This window comes from Salvia miltiorrhiza, chromosome 7, assembly GCF_028751815.1.
Source record: "Salvia miltiorrhiza cultivar Shanhuang (shh) chromosome 7, IMPLAD_Smil_shh, whole genome shotgun sequence".
Classification (NCBI taxonomy): Eukaryota; Viridiplantae; Streptophyta; class Magnoliopsida; order Lamiales; family Lamiaceae; genus Salvia; species Salvia miltiorrhiza.
Window position 1 is genome coordinate 15,466,281 of NC_080393.1, and position 15,219 is coordinate 15,481,499.

Sequence of the window (15,219 nt, forward strand, 5' to 3'; positions counted from 1 at the left end):
CAAACTTTGGAAGGTTTTGATTGGTTGAGTGACGATTTCGGCAGCGTTTCAGCTTGTGTATTTGAATAGGTGAAGATTGAAGTGATCATCGAGCTCTATTTATAGGAGAGGTCTTGAATAGATCAGTTGGCGGAGAAGGTCTTCAAGAATTCATTCGTTTGGAGAGTAATTCGAACTTTGTTGAGGCTTCAATCTTTGAGGTTCCTTGTTTGGTAAGAAACAGCTACTCAGGTACAAGAGGTAAGGCGCCCCTGAAAAAGGTAATCACCAAAAATGAATGCTCTGCAGAAAAAGGACGATCCTCTGTATCTCTGCATTTAATGTGGCTTTACTTTGATTGCGTGACTTCCTTTTAACGTTGGAGGTTCAGTCCGAGGAAGAATATCAACTGATACTTGACTTTAGTATCAGTCCGCTGATTCCTCGTAGCCAGCATTGGATGATAGTTATATCTGATTCTTCAGTTGAGAAACGTGATCAGTCAAACATCAGTGCTTGACTCAGCCTTTATTCGCAGTATCAGTCGAGCTCTTCAGTCTTCAGTCTTCAATTCTCCGATCTTCAGTCTTCAGAACACTAGCTAAACTAGAAGAAGAACTCCAACACTTGAGTTTAAAAAGTTCTAGTCTATTACAAAGAAAACTTTAACGATTTTGGTATCATCAAAACTAGGGCAAGGATATTTCACTAAGTTCCCAACAGTAATTAATCAAATTTGGGACATGTATGAGTATATACATTTTATGTGATCGCAAAATCAAAAAGAAAGTCTGAATTTTCCATGGAAGCCGGTTTAAAATATTTGATCTTAGGTGCGACATGCCTACGCGGAACATACTCCAATTTCAAGTATTTTGTTATTTAACTTATTTGGATATGACTAGTATACATTTTTGATGGGTAGAAACATTATCAATATGCCTACATATATATATATATATATATATATATATATATATATATATATTAATTTCGTATCATTTTATTTCTTTATATTAATATTTATTATGTAATTGTTCAAGTCTCTATTAAAACGAGTAAATTATGTATGTGAGTAGTGAATACGTATTATATATTTTTGTGATGAAAACGAGTAGTAGAATTAGTTTTTATATATTAAATTGAAATATATGAGCTCGAAATAATATCATTTTATTTACTATAGTTATAAATACAATTAAAGTGATTACCAATGAAAATAGTATTCTAATTAATTAATTAATGTTCCTAAGGGGACACCATGCGACCTTCAGTGTGTGAACCGTGGTTCAAATCCTACTGCTTCCCCTCCCCAACTCCTCCAAATAAAAAAATAAAAATAAAAATAAATAATTAATTAATAATGATACTTTGAGATCATCGTGTACAAAAAGATAATGTTTTGAGCAAGTACAAGTATATTATGACACGGAGTTAAACCTAAATTCGCGTATATACGGCCCTCTTTCCTTTCCGATCTCATAATTTTTACATCTCATCTCACCGATTGCCATTGCCATTGCCTTCTCTCCCTCCCCCAATGGACACTCTTCAATCCAACTACACAGATTCCCCCTCTCAGCCCCAATCCGAGCCCCAAACTCAACCCCAATATCCCTACGCTTACCAGAATTATCCCCAATCTGAAACCCCCGACAAAACCCTAGACTCTTCCAACAACGCCGACGCTTCTATGCCCGCCCCCAAGCCGCTACTCTCCGAGAATGGTCTCGCCAACACGCACAGCGGCACCGACAAAGATTTCTCTGGCGGCGAGGAGGAGACCACCAGCCGCAGGCGCCGCCGATCTAGGTGGGACCCGCCCCCGAGCGAGTCCGGCAACGATGGAGACGCCTCCACTGGCGATGGCAATTCTGGAACTGCTGGGAGGAAGCGGAAGTCAAGGTGGGCAGATGACGAGCCGAAGCCGGTGATCCAGTTGCCTGATTTTATGAAGGACTTCACTGGAGGTATTGAATTCGATCCAGAGATTCAAGCTTTGAACAGTAGGTTGCTTGAGATTAGTCGTAAGTTGCAATCGGGGATGCTCTTGGATGATCGGCCTGAGGGTGCTAGGTCGCCCTCCCCGGAACCTATTTATGATAACATGGGAGTGAGGATTAATACCAGGGAATATCGTGCTAGAGAGAAGCTGAACAGGGAGAGACAAGAGATCATATCGCAGATTATTAAGAAGAATCCTGCCTTTAAGCCCCCTGCGGATTATAGGCCGCCTAAGCTTCAAAAGAAGCTATACATACCGATGAAAGAGTACCCGGGTTATAATTTTATTGGGTTGATTATTGGTCCAAGAGGAAACACTCAGAAGAGAATGGAAAGGGAGACTGGTGCGAAGATTGTTATCCGGGGAAAAGGGTCGGTGAAGGAGGGTAGGCTGCAACAGAAGAGGGATTTGAAGCCTGATCCCTCAGAAAATGAGGATTTGCATGTGCTTGTGGAGGCTGAGACTCAGGAGTCTCTTGATGCTGCTGCAGGTATGGTTGAGAAGCTCTTGCAGCCAGTTGACGAGGTTCTTAATGAGCACAAGAGGCAACAACTTAGGGAGCTTGCTGCGTTGAACGGTACTATTAGAGATGAGGAGTATTGTAGGTTGTGCGGGGAGCCTGGCCATCGACAGTACGCATGTCCTTCCCGCACTTCAACTTTTAAGAGTGATGTTTTGTGTAAGATTTGTGGTGATGGTGGACATCCTACTATTGATTGCCCGGTGAAGAATACTACAGGCAAGAAAATGGATGATGAATATCAGAACTTCCTGGCAGAACTTGGAGGAACAGTTCCAGAGTCTTCAATCAAGTCGAGCTCTGCAACACTTGCTCTTCCTGGGGGTTCAGGCACAAATCCTCCTTGGGCAAGTGCTGCCAACTCTGTGAGTAACACCACACAAGCTGGTCTTGGATCGACACTGATCAAGCCAAAGGAATTTGATGAGACTAACTTATATATTGGTTACTTGCCTCCGACTCTGGAGGATGATGGTTTGATCAATTTGTTCTCCCCTTTTGGTGAAATTGTGATGGCTAAAGTTATAAAAGACCGCGTGTCTGGTTTGAGCAAGGGTTATGGATTTGTGAAGTATTCGGATGTTCAGCAGGCGAATAATGCAATTGCAAGCATGAATGGACACAGGTTAGATGGGAGAACAATTGCTGTGCGAGTCGCGGGTAAACCACCTCAGCCCACAGTGCCTCCAGGCCCTCCTGCTCCACCTATGCCAACATATCCTGCTCCAAATCAGCCTATTGGTGCCTACCCCTCCCAGCAGTACAACACCGGTGGTCCCATTGGAAGTGCACCACCTGGCATGTATCCTTGGGGACCTCCACCAGGACCACCACCTCCTTCATATTCCTCGTATCCTCCTCCGCCACCGGGATCGACAATGTACCCTCCAGTTCCAGGTCAAGCAGTTCATCAATATGGAGTGCAATATCCTCCGCCTCCAATGCCTCCAGGTTCCTCTGGTGTCCAGACTCAGGCCGCTTCTTCTACCGACTCACAGCAAAGTTTTGCATCTTCTGGGGAGATGCAGCAAAGCTACCCTCCGGGAGTGCAATCTCAGAGTAGTGCGCCAGTTCAATCTGTCCCAACTTATGCCTACGGAAACTCCGTAACTGCAATGTTACCACCAAATTCGCAGGTTTCTTACCCTACGCCTCCATATAGCTATCCACCTCATTATGGTGCTGTTCCGCCACCCCCTCCTGCTGTGCCTCAGTCTTCTGTAGACCCTTCCCAAAGCTTGAGTAATGTTCCGTGGTCCTCAAATCCACCTGTGCCTCCTCCACCACCATCTGCTGAGAAAAGTAACTACAGCACGGATTCTGAATATGAGAAGTTCATGGCAGAAATGAAATGATGACAGAATTTTCCGAAGATGGTTTTCTGGATGAGGTAAACATAATCCTCCTTTTGTTTTCTCTCTACTATTAACAGTTTTGATATTTGCTGACATAGCACTTGATTTATTAATTTTTTGAAACATCTAATATCACACAGTTATGGCGTCGTAATCAAATATTTTACTGTGTCCAAAATCCAAATTGCACTTTATATTTTGATAGTGGCATAGAGGAGTGCAGATGCATGATTACAATATGGAGATTTTTTGTCTTTGGGGGGATTGATAAAATGGATGAAACAGGTGCTCATAAATATGGTACTTAGAATTATATGAATCTTTCAATAATTGTTTGCGCCATTAAATAAGAAATACTTTGTTAAGAAAACAGGTTTGCATAGTATTTCTCAAGAACAAATTAGTATTGATCGGAACATCTACTTTTGGCCAAAATACATTGCAGAGTAATAAGAAGATCCTGGGTTTGATTACTTTCTTAGACATCACATTGATGGCCCCTATTGTAATAAAAAAAACCCTTAAATTAGAGATATTTGCCAGGGTTTATGGCACTTTTGTTATTGCTAATTATTACTCATCTATGTTATTGTTTACCCGTGTGGGTTTCTTAATTATGAGAAAAAGGATTCTGTCACTGTTAGAGATGATAGTGGGATCTCCATATCATATCTTATTTCTTTTGGCTATTTTATTTAGAGTTATAGTTGTAGTAGGATTGTGAAGAGGTGGGCCGAGATGTTTATCTGGAGCCCTGGTTACATGTCTTGCTTTAATTTATTAAGTCCTAGGATTTTAGTCACCAATTATTAGAGAGTTATCCTTAGTGAATCGACTCGCCTGCTAGTCCTTAGTTTTCTTCTCTTTCTTATCGTAATACCTCTCTCTCAGTCATAGTCCTTCACTCTATCAGTCATAATCTTGTCCTGAGAAAACTGTGGCACTAATTAAAAAGCTTATATGCTGTGTGGATTATGTATCGGTTCTTCCTCATCCTCACATAAAATGCTTTGTCAGTCTCTGCAGATTGTCATCATGATACAACTTTCTATGTATCCAGTCGGCAACTTCTCTACCATTTCTTGGAGTTTGGCCTCCTTTGAGCCCATTTTTCTGTTTAATTTCTGATCATGCATGCTTTTAATTTTATGTATATCTTTTTTTGATTTATTAACAAATAATAACACTTGTTTCTTTGTCATATGTAATATCTTGACAGGCTGTTTGTTGGAGCACTTCTCATCCTGATTTCTTATGTCTCTTGCCATGATTTACTTGTTGGAAGTTTGGGACTCACATAACCTTGCTGTACTGTTACATTTGCAGAGAGTTGCCATGAAATCCAGCCATTCAGCCAAGTGTTGCAGGACCAATTCACATATTTGTCTGTTGAAATCTCACTTTGTAGGATTATTTCTATTCGGACGGATATATCTGCATTTAGAGAGTCTGATTTTCTTATATTTTCCAAAATTTTATGTTTGAACTTTTTAGTCTGTCTGCTGACCCTATTTTGACTATCTAACAATTGATTGTGTTCTTATCTACTTCGTCTTATTCTAACGCCCTCTGATTTTGATTTGGTGCACCTTTTGCTTGTTGTTACTACAACAATTTCTAGTGTTTGTAGCTCTGTACTCTGAAACCAGGGTGATGCTTGTCTCTACTAATCTAAATGAAGGTGAGGCCACCTTGGATTATGAGGTCAGATGGTATGGCTAATCTGAAAGTTTCTTACTGAACATGTCTGATTCCATTTTCTTCTAATTCTTTCTGATGCCTTGTCGTAGTTCATGTATGGCAGGTGGTGTCATTATGCTGGGATAATCATTCATGTGTTCTGTTGGTCCTCGCCTAATGCTTATGAGTTATTACATTGAGTCTAGTTTTTTGCTTTTCCACTGATGGTAGAAAAGGATGTAGCATAAATAGTTTGGTTGCTTGATGGTTTGAAATGTGAATGGTTGCAGGACGAAGATACGCGGTGCTAAATGAAGTTGGTAGAAGGATTTGGTTAGAGGTTTGAGTTGTGTCTAAGGATTTGGTTGGAGCTTTGAGTTGTGTCTAAATGGAATGCAGGTCTTGATTGTATAGAATGATGTTTGTGATATTGACGCCAAAAGAAGGCTGAGAAAAGCTGAGTAACTATACAAGCGTACCTTAGGTTCTCTTAGTCTATTTTCTAGTGTTTGGGAAATTGCGAATGATTGAATCTGGCCATAAAATATAAGCTGAGTTCTACATGTTTATCCTATTTACTGGAAGATGATATTTGCATGGTCGTTTCATTTGATCTAATCATACCTAATGTGATGTTGCATGCTTTTGCACGAGTTCATTGATTCTAGTTTCGAAAATTGTTATAATTATATATGTAGTTTGAGTATTTGATTATAATTATATATGTTGTGCAAATCTAAAAATTTTCTGATTGAAGTACTGTTCATGGTGTTTGTCTTGGTAACCATAAGTGACTGAATTTGTTTTGTTTCTTAGTCTATAAATGGAAGTGACAAAAGATCCTATAATACATTTTAGACTTTGCGGCTCATTATGGAACACTACTCTAGTGAACTTTTTGGCTGTATATAATGTGATTCTTTGTTTCAATAATTTTATTTTTTAAGTAGGGTGTATAGCTGAAGCTGCGTGCATGCTGGTTTGTTTACTGTATCTGGGTCATGTCCTTGAACCTGATTGTAATTCTTTTCTAGACTCGATCTAATAAGGTTGCTTATGATAAGGTTTGGCAAATATCTTAGTGCTTTCTATCCACGAGTTTTGTTTGTTTGCAACTAACTGATTGCTGTTGAATTTACTATATTGAGTGCATGAATGACGATAATTGATAATTATCATCCTCATCTGTTGGCGGGTTTTTACTCTCAACTCCAATTAAGTTGATACAAATGAATTAATATGTACTCATCACAAATGGGCATGTCAATGTTAGTATCGTATCCTGTTGACCAAACAAATAATTACGATTAATTCGTGGAAAACAAAGGGTGTTTATTGAAGAAGCATAGGATTTGAAAGTCTTATTGTGGTAAAACGCTGACATTTACCAAAAGTGAAAATAATCTAAACTATAAATTAATTTGCACTGTTCACAAATGGGCATGTAAGATTGAATTTTTATGTTTCATCGATCTGACAACGCGTATAGTATGTGTTTATACTTGAGAGTTATTTGAAAAATAATGCACGACATTGATTGAATTTGAATTAGCCATGACATTTGAGAAGTTTAGTTTGAAAGAAGATTCAAGGTCCCAACGAAGCTCCATAAGGATATCATTCACTTTTCGTTTTCAGCCATTAGATTATTAGTGTCGATGGTGTTAGTTTCCCAGCAGCTTGCTCTTCATTGAGCAACAACAACAACAAAAGGAAACTTTGAAGCATGGCCTAAAATTATTTCATATCAACGATCAAAATGATGTGTAGAGTTGAACAAGGAAGAAGCATGGTAAAGTCAGCGAATTGTGATCAGGCATTGGTGGTCTTGGTTCGAGCGAGGATGACAACAAGTAGTACCATGAGTGAGAGGAAGAAGGAGCTTCTCACTTTCACATCCAACCCATCATCTCCATCTCCCTTCTTCTCATCACTATTCACAAGCTTGGTGATGAGGTCCAGCAGCTGCATGATTTTGCCCTTGGCAAACCTAACAACCCAACCCAGGATGTTGTTGCTGTCGTCTCCATCGCTCTCCCCAACAACCCCATGGATTGATCCTCGGAGCTCCCTCACGACCTCGTTGTTGAGGACTGCATCCCACACCGCCTGATCAGATGATAAAGAAACAACCATTCTCTGCACCGAAGGTTCAGTCTCCAATAAATGGAAGGCATCACTCACCACATCATGTTGCGAGGGTTCAATCCAATCCATTTCACTATCTCCTACTTTTGCCGACCAACCTACGGCCCTGTGTATCACATTTCACTTTGTTTTCACAGCATCAACAAAAAACTTTTACATGAATCAATCACCTATATTCAAGGAACCAAAATGTGAATTACGAGTTCACTTTGAAGTATTAGCCTTCGTAGATAAAAATAGTAAAGTTAATCCATTGTTCGCTTTGATGGATTGAAACTTTAGCATATTAAAGGCCCTTGATTATTTTTATCATTCAAGCTAGTTTTGCTTAATTCTTATCCCAGGATTGAAACAATCCTACTCTTGAGGATAAAATACTCGATCATGCATTTTATCAATCAAGCAAAGTAGACCCCTTTATATATAAAAAAACTAATTAATTCAAGTATCAAATGGTAACCAAAGGACTTTTGCTAACTAAGGAATGAGGAGGGACTACTCATAATAAAATTAATCTCTATTCCAATCAATAAAAATGTCATCAATTCATAAGAAAATGGAATTGATTAATCAATTATGCATGAAAGGTTAATTACTTTACTTTTATTTATTTTTTTAATCTTGACATTCAAAACCTTCTCTCAGATATCATGTCACTCGATCTCAATTAGATTACTCCAAACCTTAGACATGAATAAGAAAAAGAACTCACTGTTGAAGTGCAGAAACTGCATGATGCACCTCATCAGTAGATGGAACAGTTCCAAACACATAATCGTCGTGCAAACCACGCGCCACCGTCTCATCTTCGAATTCAACATACTCCCACTCCGATCCATCGGTGGAAGAAGAAGAAGAGATCCACGCCGGCGCAGGTGCCGGAAGATTCAGCGTTGAAGAGAAAGATGGAGAAAAAAGAGTTAAAGCAGTGTTGGGAGATGTGTTGTTAAGCTTCTTGGGTATTCCACCACCAATGGTGTCCGGTGGTGCGCCGCCGACCCCAGCCTTGACAGCCCTCTGGAAGGTTCTGATCATGCCACCGCCCATACCTCTGCCGCCGCCGCCGCCGCCGCCCAAGGACCTCCGCATGCTTATCTATACACCTCTTTTTACTGATATAAGGATATATATGGATACTGTGGGATGACTGATGAGGAGCCCTGCTTGGGGTAAGCACTATCTTCCTCTTCAGTTTAGATTTTTTAGGCTAAATTGATTTTTTTTTTTGGACGTATATATAGTGCTCTGGAATGTCTTTAAAATCATTTTCTCTAATTTATGTTTATTATTTTTAAAGTAGGTCCATAATATGGCATTGATAATGGGTCGAGTACTCACCAATTAAGTGTATGTTTTTATAAATTTGAATCATTTTAGAATTTATATCTACTTATGTTTAAATAAGTGGCTTAATTTATCATTCATATTCGTTTCATATATGTATAGCAATACCAGCTAATTACATGTCGTTTAAATTTATAAAAATATATCAAATACGTTATAATAATTGGATACTCATAATACTAATTTACACAAATTATGTAGGTAATAAAACCACTATCCATCCCAATAAAACCTGCTACAAAATAAAAATTAAAAATAAATATTAGAAATAAATGAAAGGTTAAATTTTAGTTTCAAATTTAAAATTAGAAATGATTTATTCTAATTTTAATAGATCTTATCCAAATTTTAACTTACCTATATATAATACATATATAGATTTCAAATATGAGTATATATAATATATGCTACCCAACGCCGTTTAAATAAATGGGTTTGGGTAATTGGTAGTTGATACTCGTAGATAATTTAATTCATATTTGACCCATATCAAGAGTATTCTTTTTAATTTTTACCCAAAACTCAGTATGCTGGAGTTTGGAAAAAAAAAAGTACCCATAAAAATCCAACCGATTACAGTGTGTGTGTTGGTCAAGCGGTAAGGGGTTAATGCCTAAGGCTAAAGGTTGGGCTGTAGCGCGACCATTTAATTTATTTATCTAATATTGTAAATTTATATATAAAAAAAATCCAACCTATTACAATCCCTATATTTGTATGTTTATCTATAAGTTTAAATATAGATAAATATCCACAACGTCAAACAAAATTATTTACAAAAATTGGAGGGGCAAGCCTACCGCATGTCATCATGCGGGCATAAACTTATTTTCAATTTTTAATATTTTTGCAAAAATTAAAGATTTCAACTCATGTTTTCATTTTAAAATTTTCAAAAGATTCGATTTATATCCACATTACAGAATTCAATTATGAAATGACGAATCATCGCGCCAAACTAGTAAGCGAATTATTGGTTTTGATTTGTAGATGAAAAAAGTTTATGTATAATATCCACCTATGAATTCAACAATGTAATTCATTATTATGTTCATATTAATATATTAATGTGGTAAGTCGAACTTTTTAAAAATTGATTTTTTTAAAGTGAAAACATGAGTGAAAATATTTGATAGATAATACTAAAATTTGGAGACAAATTACAATTAACCCAATTTAAGATGGAATTTGTGAAGGAATTAGGGAATCATAAACTTTGTATGATCTGCAATTGTCGTCAATGCCGCTATGACTGCTGCTCAAAATTGACGAGATCATTTCAGTGATCTATATTATATTTATCTATGGGGAATTAAAGGGTATTTTATATATTTATATTTATAGGGAATTCAATATGTTCAAAGCATAAATTTCAGTTCTTGAAACTGGAAAAGGAAAAAATATTCATTTTTATGCCTTATGGATTTGGTATGTACAGACTTGTTTATAAACTTGCATTTTCTTCACCAAAACGAAAAAATTCTCTCATATAAATATGATATTGTCACATTTTTTCAGTATAGTTATCGTTTTCACTTTTATGTGTCTACATGTGTCTTTGCGCTTTTTTTGGCCATGGTCATAAATTAAACACAAGTGTGATTTATTCCTAATGTAATGGGTATATACAATTCTTTATGATTGAATAGTTATACGAATATGCTTATCATATAAAATTATGATACTAACATCAGTTTATTATAAAATCATGAGCGTTGGTTCCGACCAAATCACAGCCTGCAGGCAAAATTACATGTTGGCATTCACATATATCCCGTACATACATAGTACTTCTTAAGTATCAAACAGCGTTGTTTCGATCAATTTTTGACAAATTAAAAAGATTTAGCAGTTGGTCCATTGGGGATTTGATAGAAAAACTTAGGGTACAATAAATTTGCAATAGATAAACCTAATTTTCTTCATTGAGCAAATGGGTAGATTTGGAAATCTTATAAGATTGAAAATGTCTGCTTCTTGCGATAAATTTTCGGATTTGAGTGGTCATGAGATTGAAAGGAAGTCGTTTGGATCGGAGTTTTTAAGAAAGTAAGTTGTTGTGCTTAATTGAAGATGAGTCCTTGTTCAGGTGAACTAAGATGAGCCCACCAACCCAAGAAAATAAACTCAGCAATTTATTGCTTCTAATCTTGCCCTGATTTATTTGGGCTACCTATTTTTTGGGCTACACTTCTCATAAATATATACATGGTGCAGCCCAAATCAAAATGGGGACACATTATCTTGGCTTATTTGCGTGTAATTACACGAATTTTTAACAATTTCTGATTTTTCCAAAAGAATTTTACCTTTTAAATCTAAATACACGAACTTTGTGTTCGTTTGATTTTTTCCATGAAACTTATTTTTTTTCAAATTAATGCTGACATGTGCCGGAGCTATCAAAGTGGAATGATTGATCGGCAATCTATTTTTGAATCATTTACGTACAAATACATGAACTTTCAACGTTTTTAATTTTTTATGCAGACTTTTAATATTTACACGCAAATAATCCTAATATCTTTTACTTGTCTATGCATGATAGATAATTATTCTAAATTATGTTATTAACTTTTCGAATATTATGAATTTTGCATTTCTAGTAAGCTTTTACTATAATTATCACATATTTTGTACCACATACTTGGTTATTTTATAAAGAAAATACAGATAATTCGTGCATTTGTTTACTTCTGACGTTCACAAAAAATTTATCATAATTTTTTTTTGATCCATCCACAAAATAATTGTCATTTTCATTTGTTGCAGTAAGGCCAACACAACTTCACTCTTACTCCATTAATAATTTCGCTCAAAATTTATTAAAATTCGTGTTGTTCACAGTGACAATTTTTTTTATGAACGATGAAAGTACTAATTAACAATCATGCAAATGAAATTAATTAGGGGATGATAATTCCATTCCATGTGGATACCAATTTTTTATTTTTTGAGAGGGAAGACGAACTTTTTATTACTCAAGATCGGAAAGAGCAATATATCCGAAGCCAGTTAAAAAAATTCAACTTCCAGATCATTACATCCTGATAAAATAACAAGTATTGAGCCAGCTCATGGGCCGCTCGATTCTTCTCACAACGAGCATATGAAAGAATTCTAAAACCACAGTATTACGGACATGATTAAACGTCTCCATCAAATCGTCACACAAAGAATCCGTGCCGTAATGGAAGTCTTGGAGGGTGTGAATAGCGAGAAGCGAGTCGAAGTATAAGACCCCCGAGCCAACATCATCATGTAGCTCACCAAGGAGGACAATCAGCGTGTATCCAATAGGCTGCAATAATCTTGCCCATGTAATCTCAAAGAATGAAGCCCACTCCCAAACGTCCTTCTTCTTTCAATGCTACGTCCACACCAATGATCAACATATATTACAAAGTTTAGCCTTTTTTTCTATTTCATTTCATTCCTATATATTAGTCTTATCATCACATCATATATAGATTTATATATGTATATCTTAATAAACTTTAGATTGTAGAAACATCTTTTCCCAGTCATTTGTGGAATTGGGGTTCTTGGGATAATGAAATTAAATCTTGAAAAATGGAACTCATAAAAAAATTTAAAAAAATTGGTAATTGACAGGCCTATTTTAGCAACTCAACCCACCCATTTTTTAGGGGGGCGATTGACCCGATGGGACCAACCCATATTAGTCAACTACTTTGTATACAATAATTCCATATTTTTGTTCAACGCTGCCTCAGTAAAGGAAAGGTTAGAAGCAAAACTGAATATGGTATAAAGAAAATAAGAAGCTAAAATAAATGATTGGCTGAAACACGCATTCATTCTATTTTGTCACTTGTTTTATATTCATATATTAACTATCACGTCATTAAGACAATTAGCATCCAAAATAATAGTATTAAATATTAAACATTAAACATATGCATCTACACCTACATAATATAGCATACACGTTTGACTACTACATTACTTTGATGGCACGCCATTTTCAAAGCTAAGAATCTCTCTCTACACATTGCAAATAATTCTAAAGCATTTCTTCGCAAAAGTTGAAACAGACGTAGGCCGGTGGAAGAAACAAACGTTTCCTCATCACATCACGAAAAGCATTTCTCCGAAAAGTTTAAACGCCCCCAAAATAATTATTCTCTTTTTTCGCGACCATATAATCTTGGATCAAAAGGAATAATTCCATTGGTGCGCTATGATTCTCTTCAAAAAACTCCTCCTTTTTTGGTTAATTTTGCCGCTCGCTTTCCCTCAAGAGATCTCCGACGCTGAGACGCCTCTGATCATCGAAATCAACCAAGCCGAGTTGGATAAACGGTCTGCTGAGGAAGCAGAAGCACATTGTACGAGCTGGAGGGTGGCTGTGGAAGCCAACAATCTGAGCCCGTGGAAGACGGTTGCGGAGGAGTGCGGTGATTATGTGAAAGAGTATATGAGAGGGAGAGGGTATCGCATCGATCTACAGAGAGTCGCCGATGAGGCCGTGTTGTACGCGAGAAGTGTTAACTTGAGCGGAGATGGGAAATTGGCGTGGGTTTTTGATGTGGATGAGACTCTGCTTTCCAATCTCCCCTATTATGCCCAACATGGTTACGGGTATGTATTTCTGAAATCATTTTTTTAGGGGGTTGAGTTTGGGTTTTGTTAAACGTTAATGATGATGCTCTGATTATGGTTGTAGGTCGGAGATATTTGATAGTCGGAAATTTGATGAGTGGGTTGAGATGGGAACGGCGCCGGCCATAGAGTCTAGTTTGAAGGTGTACGAAGAAGTATTGAATTTGGGATTCAAGATAATCTTGTTGACTGGTCGAAGCGAGAGACACCGGAGTATTACGCTTCACAATTTGTTCCAATCTGGATTCCGTGATTGGAGCATGCTCATTCTCAGGTGATTCTCTTCTATTTTCTTTTTTGTTTATTCACCAGTTTTTGGATTTGTTTATTAGTATCTCATAATTTACTTTGTCCTGCTTCATTTTGTGGAATAACTCGAAAACAGGATTTTCAGCTTATGTCGTCAGCTTGATTCAGATGATTTTAGCATCTAGGATATGAAGGGGGCGATTACTGAATGACAATATATATGATTTGAGTATTTCTATTTTCATCATAAGGATTTCTGCAATTCTAGCTCTTTCTACAGCAACCAAATTACTCAAATTGTAGAAATAATCTAGGGTTTTAGGATATCCCAATTTCTAATTGGTCTTAGTGAACATTGGATTAACTTATAGTACTATTCTAATCTGCTGTTAGATGATGACTGTCCTGGCTTGAATTTATGGAACATACTATCCAATTGGCGTTGCTTCAGTGTTTTTGTTCATGAAACATATATAGTTTAACTTGTGAAAAAAGAAAATGTTTTTGGGTCCTTGGAAAGTTGGAGTCGTAGTTAATGATGTTTAGTTTTACATGATGATGTCTTTCTATGAGGCAACTTATTTGGTATATGCGAGGGAAATGTGGTAAAAGGAAAGAGCAAATTAATGTGGTATGGTGCGATTTGTGCAGGTCGTCGGAGGATCATGGAAAGACGGCAACGAGTTACAAGTCGGAGAAGAGGAGGGAGGTGGAGCAGCAAGGTTACCAAATAGTGGGTAACTCTGGAGACCAGTGGAGTGATTTGTTGGGTTCTTCCATGTCCATACGTTCTTTCAAGCTTCCAAATCCCATGTATTACATTCCTTGATCTATTCTTTTACCATTCAATCACCTCTATTTATTCAACTTCAATTCATGTCCAGAATCAAACATAAACATCTGGAAACGGTCAAAAAATTCGTTATGTTGGTTTATTTATCTAGCTACGACAGTCTACATATGCATCCATGTTTTAATTGTAAGTACTGCTTGAGAAAATAAAGATCGATTTTAGTCGGTATAAATTGAATGTTAGCTTATTTTGAGCGATAATGTTAGTAGACTACATTGGAGTGTTCGTATTCTGCCTAGTGTTCAATTCCGCAAGAAAATCAACTTCCACAATGCAAGAATAATATAAATCGAGAAGTAAATACAAGAGATGGACTCAAAGCCATATGTATCTCAAAGAATAATGTATGTGCTGCAATAGCAAACACAGTAATCTATTAAAGTTAAATTGAGTAGGAGTATAATGTTTATTTTTATACTTGAATTCCATATCTTCTATTATTTCCACTAATTATCATTAA

The 15,219-nt window shown here is 36.8% G+C and overlaps 3 protein-coding genes across 4 annotated transcripts; 2 read left to right on the top strand and 1 right to left on the bottom strand.

Moving 5' to 3' along the window:
- Window positions 1–1,372: 1,372 nt before the first annotated feature.
- Window positions 1,373–5,422, top strand: LOC130995495 (splicing factor-like protein 1). Of its 2 annotated transcripts, none has more exons than XM_057920795.1 (2): window positions 1,373–3,894; window positions 5,079–5,422. In XM_057920795.1, the coding sequence occupies exon 1, from the start codon at window positions 1,520–1,522 to the stop codon at window positions 3,857–3,859; it is 2,340 nt and encodes a 779-aa protein (XP_057776778.1). In that variant the 5' UTR covers window positions 1,373–1,519; the 3' UTR covers window positions 3,860–3,894; window positions 5,079–5,422. The 2 variants fall into 2 exon arrangements, with proteins under 2 accessions (XP_057776778.1, XP_057776780.1); XM_057920797.1 differs by having other exon boundaries at window positions 1,403–3,894; window positions 4,877–5,422.
- Window positions 5,423–7,257: 1,835 nt separating this feature from the next.
- LOC130995496 (uncharacterized) lies at window positions 7,258–8,898 on the bottom strand. Its single transcript, XM_057920798.1, has 2 exons — window positions 8,400–8,898; window positions 7,258–7,793 (listed from the first exon to the last, which is right to left on the bottom strand). The coding sequence occupies exons 1-2, from the start codon at window positions 8,774–8,776 to the stop codon at window positions 7,352–7,354; spliced, it is 819 nt and encodes a 272-aa protein (XP_057776781.1). The 5' UTR covers window positions 8,777–8,898; the 3' UTR covers window positions 7,258–7,351.
- A 4,101-nt stretch (window positions 8,899–12,999) lies between these two features.
- Window positions 13,000–14,931, top strand: LOC130995497 (acid phosphatase 1-like). The gene is made up of 3 exons (XM_057920799.1): window positions 13,000–13,636; window positions 13,722–13,931; window positions 14,558–14,931. The coding sequence occupies exons 1-3, from the start codon at window positions 13,236–13,238 to the stop codon at window positions 14,733–14,735; spliced, it is 789 nt and encodes a 262-aa protein (XP_057776782.1). The 5' UTR covers window positions 13,000–13,235; the 3' UTR covers window positions 14,736–14,931.
- The last annotated feature ends 288 nt before the right edge of the window (window positions 14,932–15,219 follow it).

Bases quoted from the DNA above. Each gene is read 5' to 3' on its own strand.
- LOC130995495 (XM_057920795.1), top strand. From the start codon at position 1,520: ATGGACACTCTTCAATCCAACTACACAGATTCCCCCTCTCAGCCCCAA.
- LOC130995496 (XM_057920798.1), bottom strand. From the start codon at position 8,776: ATGCGGAGGTCCTTGGGCGGCGGCGGCGGCGGCGGCAGAGGTATGGGC. The intron at 7,794-8,399 runs GTGAGTTCTTTT...TGTGATACACAG, and splicing joins GCAGTTTCTGCACTTCAACA to GGCCGTAGGTTGGTCGGCAA.
- LOC130995497 (XM_057920799.1), top strand. From the start codon at position 13,236: ATGATTCTCTTCAAAAAACTCCTCCTTTTTTGGTTAATTTTGCCGCTC. The intron at 13,637-13,721 runs GTATGTATTTCT...TTATGGTTGTAG, and splicing joins TATGCCCAACATGGTTACGG to GTCGGAGATATTTGATAGTC. The intron at 13,932-14,557 runs GTGATTCTCTTC...CGATTTGTGCAG, and splicing joins TGGAGCATGCTCATTCTCAG to GTCGTCGGAGGATCATGGAA.